Source organism: Mesocricetus auratus, unplaced genomic scaffold, assembly GCF_017639785.1.
Source record: "Mesocricetus auratus isolate SY011 unplaced genomic scaffold, BCM_Maur_2.0 Super-Scaffold_15014, whole genome shotgun sequence".
Classification (NCBI taxonomy): domain Eukaryota; kingdom Metazoa; phylum Chordata; class Mammalia; order Rodentia; family Cricetidae; genus Mesocricetus; species Mesocricetus auratus.
The window spans coordinates 2,753,071-2,762,500 of record NW_024429186.1 but is presented as its reverse complement, the minus strand read 5'-3'; the positions used below and the strand labels follow the sequence as shown (position 1 = coordinate 2,762,500).

The following is a 9,430-nucleotide window of genomic DNA, read 5'->3' as shown; positions in this document are numbered from 1 at the left end:
CACTGCCATTTTTGCAGAGGGAGGACGAGAGAGTTGGTGTGCACCTTGGTTGGTTTGTGGTTGAAAGCGGTCATATGGTAGGAGAGACTGGGGCAGACTTCCAGAAGAGCCAATGTCACAGGAGCACGGCAGTGTGGGGCCAGCCTGGGTGGGAGGCGGTTGTAGCTCAGGCACCTCACGCATGTCAGCAGGAAAGAAGACATCGGAACACACAGATTTTTCTGCTGCCCATCCCCACCCCACCCCACCTCCCAGCACATAGAGTTTCCTGTGGTGCAAAGCTTACCCTGGTGTGTAGGGTAACTAAAACTCACATTCTCCATGACGGAAACCCTTCTTAATGGTTGAGCGGCAGGTAGCAGGTGCGTTAGAGGGAATTTGTGTTTGGAAGGGCTACACTGTCGCCGCTGTCCCCATTTGCCCCCTCTGCCTGCTGGTGGAGCTGTCCCACAGCCTGCACAGCTGATCTCGAGGCACCGTTGTGTGGGATGCGGAAGCTGGGAGTATAACCATATTACCCTTGGGGTAAGACGACAGAGGGAAATGTGGGTGGAGGGCTCGTGGCCACTATACAAGCAATTCCTGAGAGCCTGCCTATGTACAGTGTGCCCGGGCAAGTCTTACCCACCTTTCTCTTCCCCAACTGGTTCTAGCACGTCTTAAAAATCCCGAGGAGTCAGCACCTGCCACAAGGAAGGGATGTGGTGATCACCGTTGCATAGCAGGTGGTAGACACCGTTCCTCTCCAGGCCAGGCCTCCTGAGCCACCCGCTGTAGTCCCGAGGCAGGGGAAGGGGCACCTTTCAAGCCTCCGTGGCTCCACTTTTAGGAGCTGTTAGGGCAAGGTAAGAGGTTTCCCTCAGGGAGAACCTAATGCGGCTATCCAGGCTGGAGATCAGTTTTCCTGACCCAGGAGCCCAGTGCCTGTCTCCTTCCGCCAGTATCTGCTTTCTGACGGTGGACGCAATCCACCACCTGCCTCTGTCTCCTTCTGCTGTGCCTCCCCCACCCCCCACCATGGTGGGCTGCGTCTTCAAGCCGTACGCCAATAAACCCGTTCTTTGCCAAGTATTCTGCTTACAGCAACGAAAACAGTAACCGATACACCTGGTAACTTTTGAAGAGAGGGCCACCACACGTTGGTCCAGGCATTGGGAGGAGGCTCTAGGACCAAGGGATGATGGCATGGGAGGTCCTCTACCCCAAGCTCCACACCACAACTCCCGATCCCTATCTAGGCTTCTTTGCCTCATTCCTATCTTCCTATTCACCATAGACCCGTCCTTCTCCCAACACAGGGATGTCCCAACACAGGCCTGAGCTTCCCTGGCTGACTTCGTTGTGATTTTTTTTTTTACTAGACAGACCTCCTTCCTGCTCAGGAAACATGCAGTCCTTCTTTCTAGAGTAGGCTTGTCACACAACCTTCCTGGCAAAGGTGGAACTCTGGGATTCGGGCCACCCCCATGGTCTCTGCTGCCTTTTCCTCCTATTCGTAATTCTAATCCCAGGTCTGAGCTAAATGTTGCTCCCAGCTGCCTCCAAAGTCCTCCCCAGAACCCCGAGGCATGCCCAGCAGAGTCTGTGCCACGGCACCCAGAGTGTGTGCTGCCCGTGTGCACGGGCGGCGGGGTTAGCAGCTCTCCTCTTTTAAACGCGTGAGCTGCAGCTGGCTCGGCAGAGAAGGACACACGTTCCGCGGGCCGACACGGGCATTAACTAGACCTCAGGAGTGTCTCGGGTGTGTGGGCTCATAGCTAGCATGACCTGACTTGGCCGTCTTCATCTGAGTGCTTCATCTAAGAGCTCACCCTGAGAACCACTCATTGTCTCAGAGGTAGAAAACTCAGGGCAACGTGGGCTGGCGCTCACCGACATCATCTGCATTTTTATGGGAGCGCTAGTTATGCTTAATATGTTTTGTTAATGGTTATGTAGCTGTCAAATAAATCCCATTATTTCTTATTACATCATTAGAGACCATTAAAACGACATTAGCATGCTGATGTAATTACGCCAGCAGAACATACAGCGGCCACAGTTATGATTTTATAACTAATCACGGCTGTCCTGGGCTGGCTGATGAATGCCGCTCTCCCCCGCAGCATCTGCTCAGGTGGGAAGAACGGGAGGAGGAAAAGGTGTTTCCGAGAGCTTGGAGCCCAGCCAGCTCTCCGGATGAACCGCAGAGCCCCGGGTCGACATGGGCTGCACAGAGCCCACTGAAAGCCCGAGGCCGCGATTGAGATGTATGGCTCTCATCTTTCAAGACGCAGTTCTGTTCCTCACTGGTGCGCTTGTTCGGGGCAGTGACCGAGGTGCAGCCATGGGCAGCCTCACCTGCACATCATCAGCATCTCCTGGGCAGACACCGGCACTCCAGTATGGACCTCACACCCCTTCTCCCTGGCCTGTGCCCTGTCGTGTCACCCTCTAAGTAGCAGGCAATCTGGGAAGTTTGCAGACTTTTCAGGGACTGCACTTCGTTTTATTTACTATTTGACCCCTAGCCTTGTCCCTTTGTCTCAAAAGGGTTTGAGCTGCTGCACCTCCATGGGCTATGCCCTAGTTTGCCTCTGCAGTCCAAGGTAAATGGACATCAGGGAGTCTGCCTGGGGTAAATGGAACAGTGCCTTCAGCAGGAAGATTCAGAAACTGGAGGAACACCTCAGTAAATATGTATCACTGCAGCTTGGGTGCCTACAGCCTGCCCTCCTGTGCCTGCAACAGTACAGTCAACCATGTCACTGGGTCAGAGGGCAGGCTCTGCCCCCAGTGCTCGCCTGGACAAGGAGAAGATCGCAAAGGGCTGACCTTGGGGCCAGAGACAAATGCTCGTGGCTCCCTTGAAATAGCACCTAGGAATGGGGAAAGTGTGTCACACTACCTGTCTTTAGACTAAACAGGCACTTGCAGGGCATAAGGTGTTGGGTATTTGGACGTCATTATGGGAAACTTGTGCTTCCCTCTCATAAGTGAAGCCTGTGCTTTGGCCAAAGGCATCAACATTTCCTACACTAACTAAGCATAGGACTCCAGAGGGGGAAGGTAGCCTGACCCTTCCCAATCATTCCAAGCGGTGAAGAGCAAGGCAAACTCCGGAACCTCTCAGGAGCCCATGTGGTTTCTTGCCTTGCCGTCATCAGCTCTATACAGCCCCCGCAATGCCTAGTCCCCACATGATGCGGTTGGCCCTGGGACTAGAGATAGTTCACAGGAGAGCTGAGAGCAGGGCATGGTGGGGGGGGGGTCCTCAGGCCATGGTGCTGATGCAATGGTATCCCAAAGTCTTCTCTATAAGAGAGAGTGGCACCACCTCCCTTCTCGTGATGGGTTCAGATTAACAAAATATATTCACCCACCCACTGACTAGTTCATCCGTCCATCTACCCACCCTCCTTCCATCTGTCCTTCCGTCCGTCCATCCGTCTGTCCATCCATCATCCACAAATCATACGGGCCTCTCACAAAATCAAGGCATCAAACAGACAAAGCACACGCTGGTCTATCAGGCTAAGGAAAAATGTGCCATCAAAAAGTCCAATCAGCAATCTGCTTGAAGTTAATAAAATTAATTTCTAAACAACTTTCAACCAAGTTCATTCACTGAAAAGGATGGCCTTTACATTCTTGGTGGCTACAAAGTGTCAACATTAGGCTATGAACCCCCAAACTCTGTTGTTGCCTGGTGTACCTTGGCTATCTTATCCATGAAGGGTCACGGGAATCTAGTGTCTGAGCTTGTCTTCAGCTTCAGTGCAGTGTTCATGAAGACAGCTACCACTGCTGGAGGAAGGTCTTAAAGTTTGCCTGGAGGCCCCCAATCCTGTGTTGGGTAGGAGCCAGGAGAGGGAGGGGGAGGGGGAGAGAGAGGGGGAGAGAGGGAAAGAGGGAGGGAGGGAAGGAGGGAGGGAGGAAGGGAGGAAAGGAGGGAGAATACAAACCCAGCAGCCCGAGTGGAACTCTTGTTAGCTAGGCTTTCGTGGTGCAGTGCTTTTGCTTTGGAAACGGTTTACAACAATAGAACTTGCTTGCCTGGTCCACTTTTGATGGGATGGCAGGTCTGAGTGTGGGCAGAACTCAGGGAGTTCTGACTGCTCTCCTTGGAGCACAGTGGATAGACACATAGTCCCTTACCGACATTACACTGAATGTTGCGACTACTTAACAATAGCATTAAGAGACAGGCTTCTACGTAGCCTACAGTCGAGCGGTGCTGCTGTGCCCAGCACTGGTTGGTGTTAGTGTAAGGTCAAGCAGTTTATTTTACAAGTCACAGGATGAGAATGCTCCGGAAATTACACCCAGTGTTACCGTTAAAATCCTACACAGCCCTTCTGTTCTTTGTAGGCCTGCTTTACGATCCTAAAAGAGAAGGAATGATTGTTAAGCACGTGTGAAGTGTCCAGCAGAGACAAAGGCAGCCGGAACGCTGCTGAACCACAAACACACCCTGCCTGCGTGGCATGCTTAGTGTGGTTAGCAGCATCTTTAATTGAAGGAATTCTGCAAAGTCTCAGGAATATAGGTTTTGTACCCAACGTGTCTAGGGGCCTCTTGAAGGGTGGCACACATGCCTACACCTAAGCAACCACATAAGTGTCATGCCCACATAAGTGTCATACCCATAGGCAGAAGTTCTGTCCCACCCAGTCCTGCAACCAGAGAATGCCTGGGTCTCCTGGGTCTCCTGTGTCCTAGGCAGGGACTCACTCTCTCCGTGTTCCTCTTCCCAGAATTCTCCTAGCCTTTACTTCCTGCTTGGCTATACTCTGCCTGTCCATTGGCTGAAACAGCTTTATTCATCAACCAATTAGAGAAACGTATATTCACAGCATACGGAAGAACACCCCCCACCCCATCAAAGACCCTTTCTTTCCTAGGTCAAAGTTTACAAGCTCCTCCCTTTGTTTTTGTTTGTTTTCTTTTTCCTTTTTCTTTTTTCTACCATCCATAACAGCGAGAGAACTTGGTTGCCAGCCAGTTGATGGTCCTTCTGGGACCATGACCCAGAGCAGACAGATGTGCTCCCACACCAAGAGTCCCCTATTATGGGATGCACTGGTACTGGCAACTCAGCTAACGACCCTCTCAAGCTCAGGCCCATTGCAACTGTCTACAGATGGTTCCTAAAGTGCAAATCTTAAAGTCATAGGCGACCTGCACTCTGCTTCCCTCAGTCTGTACCCGGGCAAGATGCTGAATCACTGTCGAACTGCCTGGTGCCACACAGAGAAAGCAGGCATGTCTTCAACGCTCCACTCAGGCTGTGAGTTCGATACCAACCACTCACCAGCATAGATCGAAACATGGATTTGAACGGAAATGTACACACAGAGACAGAGCTCTGCATACCCATCACACCGGTCAGAGCCCAGGAACCTGGCCTGCTTCCCTGGGACAGCATCTCTCCAGCATTCACTGACATCAGAGAACACAGTTCTTAGGGATAACGAGATTGCCTGCCGTGTGTTCTCAGTAATTATCGCCAAATCTGAAGGAAAACTTGAAAGTCAAAGAACAAAGTGAATGCCTCTTGGTTCCTTGCCGCACCTGGGCATTTCCTCTAACTTTCTGTTGGGGAAATCTTCCTAATTGTACCCCAATTCTGATCTTTATTTGACTTGTGTGGGGGCATGCAGTACAGTTACGTTGTGCACGAGTAGCATGTTATTGAGGAGTAAACCTTCAGTTGTCCAAAGCCTCTTGGGTAGGAAGAGTTCTCTGTGAGCCCCTCCCCATCCATGCTGAACTTTTCACTGGCTCGATCTTGTGCAGGTGTTGTGTAGGAAACCCCCAGCCACTGTAAATTCATGAGTGTAATATCCCCATCACCATCGCAGCAGTACTTTTGCTAACCTCTGGGTCTTGCAGTCTTTCCTCTCCGTCTTCTGCAATGGTCCCTGAGGTATCGGGGAGGCAGCATGTTATAGATGGCTAGTTGAAGGCCAACCATCTGCTGAGGAGAAACCCATAAGCCTAGAGGTCATGCCCTGTAAACCAGCTCGAGGACATGCTTATCCTGTATAGTCCAACGTCAGAGTCAACTGATTTACAGCTCAGGGCATGCCTTGCTGTGGGTACTCTAAGGGTAGAGCTACCCAGCTAACGGCAGTGCAGGAGGACACATGGTGGTGGTGGTGGGGCTTCCATAATCCATACCATGTGACCACAGAACTTATTTCCAGTGTAGTTGGTAGAAAAGGGTGCATCCTAGAGAAGGTTCTAACAGTTTGATTCGTTCCTGATCAGAGCTCCAACACTGTGTGGGCCAGGGTGAGTGACTTTGGAATAATTGTTGGCCCAGGAGGTCCTACCACAGCTCCTGTCCAAGTGTTCACTGACACTATCACCAGAGCGGCTTCCTTCTCAGGCCCTTATAAGACCTCACGCAATGACCCTCACTCACTGAGCATTATTTTTTCCTCTCCCGAAGACCAACCCCCTCCCCCAGCCTCTCCTCTTGCTTTCTCAGCAAACTATTTGGAGTGCTCCAAGAGTGCCATAGGGTCTCATCACACCCGATCAACCAGGGAGGTCCCACAGGGAAGATTCTCCGAGGCAGGGTGTCCCATGTCTTAAAGACCGTAAATGCTGTGTGTGGCAAGGGAATGCGGAGCTCCCTGTGTTCTCTGTAGAACCAAGGGTTACAGGCTTCCGAAGCGTAGCTTCCCAGCAGAGGAGCTGGGCCGCTCCCTAGGCTGATCTCTTTCAACCTTGCAAGCATTGCGTGCAGCTAACCAACAGCTGCTGGGCTGCCGTGGGCCCGGGCAGGGCATGCAATGTGGCAGCCCCTGTCCTTGGTTGTTTCCCCCTCTCCTGAGCATCCAAGGCCAGGGGCAGCTTCTTTTTCATAAGCAAGAAACACACACACAGAGAGAGCATCCGTGAAGCCTGTTCCTAAGTGCCCAGTGTCATTGCCAAGGACTCAAGTGACACTTTTGACCACCCAGGTGCTAGACTTCTCCTAATGAGTTCTTGGACACCACAAGGCTTATTTTCAGTGACGTTGTCCCGCCCTCACTGGTGGATGCTCTGCTCAGGTCCCCTAGAGACATCGGGGGACCCTGTGCCTAGTCCTGGGGACTACTCTGATACAGAAGTCCATGAGGTCTGGGCACTCATGGCACATTCAGGCTTGACTCAGGTCTTGGACAACCCTCTGCCACGGGTGTTCCCAGACATGGTGAGGAGGGGGCGGCCACAGAGGCAGAATTGTCAGCATTTGGAGATCACGCTGTTACCTATCTCCAGGGTTTTAGCAAACAGGCCCAGTTCTGTCCCTCGTTCCTAGAAAGTCCTTCTGGAGATACAAATCCAGGACTGATTTGGGGAGGTGTGTGGATACAGACAAAGGTGAGATCTCCTTCCTCCGTAGGAGCAGGGATTGCTGAGGAATGATGGCAGCCACCCCCCCCACACACACACCCTGTGCCCACATAAGCACCACAATAACTTCAAAGTTCTCTGGATTCTCAGACAGGAAAGCTGAACACAGAAATTCCTCAGTTTTGTCATACAGCAAGACACATTTGAACGAGGTGACAGTATGGAAAAATAATGCCAGCATTCCTATGGATTTTAACGGAATGTGAGCTCTGGACGTTTGTGGCATGACGCCAGGGGGTTAGTCCTCCTCAGAGACAATAACTCCCCAGTACAGATCTCAGGGAGGCCAAAGTGATTCTGGGTCGCCGGAATGGTCACTATCCGCCTTGCCACAGCAAGCCAGCTTCCGCCCACGGTGCGCTGGAGCGCTGGGCTGACTGGAGGGTGGTGGACCTGAAATCGCAGTAGTTGAGATGAAGATATCATGGGCAGGGATCGTATGTCTCAGTCCACAGACAAGAGTGTGTGGCTTAAAGAAAGGCTCAGACCCAGCAGCATCTTAGCTGGGCAAGGGCAAACGACTGCCGAGCCCGTGCCGAGGGTGGGGAGGGTGGACGGGGGTGGTAGGCGTGTGGTAGTTTCGGTCTCAGGGGCAGTTCTGCACTCCGACCAGAGTGCGGGGCTGGTGAGGGTGTGGGGACTTTCAGCTGGTGTGTGGAAGCTCAGCAGCTGGGCTGCTGCTGTTCCCGCTGCTAGCCTGTCACAGGATCTGCCCTCAGACGGTGCTTAAGGTGTCCGTTCATGAAGAGTCTAAGGGTCATTGATTGTGGAGACAGAGGGCTGACCTGCCTTCAAGAGCAGACCCTACACACACAGTCCTGTGCTTCCTGCGCACAATCCCCGGCCCCTGTGCCACAAGGGAGTTCCACAGATGATTTCAACCGTAAAGCGATGCATTTCTTCAAAGCCGCGTTCAGCGTGGCCTCCACAAAGCTCCAGGCGGTTTTGGTAATTCCTGCCTAGCAACTTCCTGGCAGCGACTTTCGTATTAAGTAGCTCTTAATGATGCGATAGGCCTTCAAGTGGCTCCTGCGGGAAGGAGGTTTGAAAACACTTCTCCCCACTCTGCCCTCGGCTCTTGGTGCTCGAGAACGAGGTCCTTTTCTACAACAGCTTCCCCTTTACACACGCAGGAACACCCGTCCCCTTTGTCACGTGTGAGTACTTTTCTTTTGGTAGGAGTACATCCCTTGCCCTTGGGAGGCAGAGGCAGGCAGATCTCTCTGAGTTCTAGGCCAGCCTGGTCTGCGGAGCAAGTCCAAAGCTACGCAGAGAAACCCTGACTTGGGAAAAAATAAAGAGTGCACCGTCAGTGCAATGGTGTGTATGTGTTTGTGCATACATGTGTGTATGCATATGTGTGTGTGTGTGTGTATGTGTGTGTTAGAGAAAAGTCATCAATAGAATTACTAGACATGGTAACAGAGGCTCAGTGTCCAAGAGAAACAGAAGCAGGAACAGTAAGGCCTGGCCTGGGTGCTTCTAACATATTGATGTAGGAATAACCTTGTCCCTAAATGATCTCTTCCAGAGTTCTGGGGCCAGCGGTGACCTTCAAAGTGAGCGCCAACATCCAAAACATGACAACCGCAGACGTCATCAAAGCCACAGGTAAGGCTGTCTTCTTGTGACTGTGTGTGCTCATGCATACACACATACACACGCGGCCGTGGCAGAGAGCAGTCTGGAACCGCACTGTCGTCACTGGCCAAGTCTGAGGTGGCGTGACTAGGGTTGAGCCCAGCTGGGCCTCCTCGTTTTGTTCTCCTCATGCGCTGGCCTGGGCCTCCTCCTTTGGTTTCTCTAATGCGTTGTTGGCCTGGGTTTTGCCAAGAGACCTTGTTGTGTCTGAGCCGTGAAGCTCTGCAGATTGAGGGTTGGCATCTGTAGCTCTGAGTGAGAGGACTTCACGCCGTGCCAGCCGGGAGCACTCTGGATTTGCAGCTGGCCCCACGGGACCCATCTCAGGGTCTAGAGGTGTGAGAGAACACAGTGGCTTCTGGAAAGCTTCAGGGCATCTCTGAGACCTCTGTCCCGGTGA

General features: G+C 52.3%; 1 protein-coding gene across 1 annotated transcript in view; it reads left to right on the top strand.

Annotated features, from left to right (window-relative positions):
* Positions 1–9,430, top strand: part of Ptprn2 (protein tyrosine phosphatase receptor type N2) — a 653,364-nt gene that overhangs the window by 294,336 nt on the left and 349,598 nt on the right. The window contains 1 exon segment of the mRNA XM_040742316.1: positions 8,921–9,000. Coding sequence (XP_040598250.1) covers positions 8,921–9,000 — 80 coding nt within the window.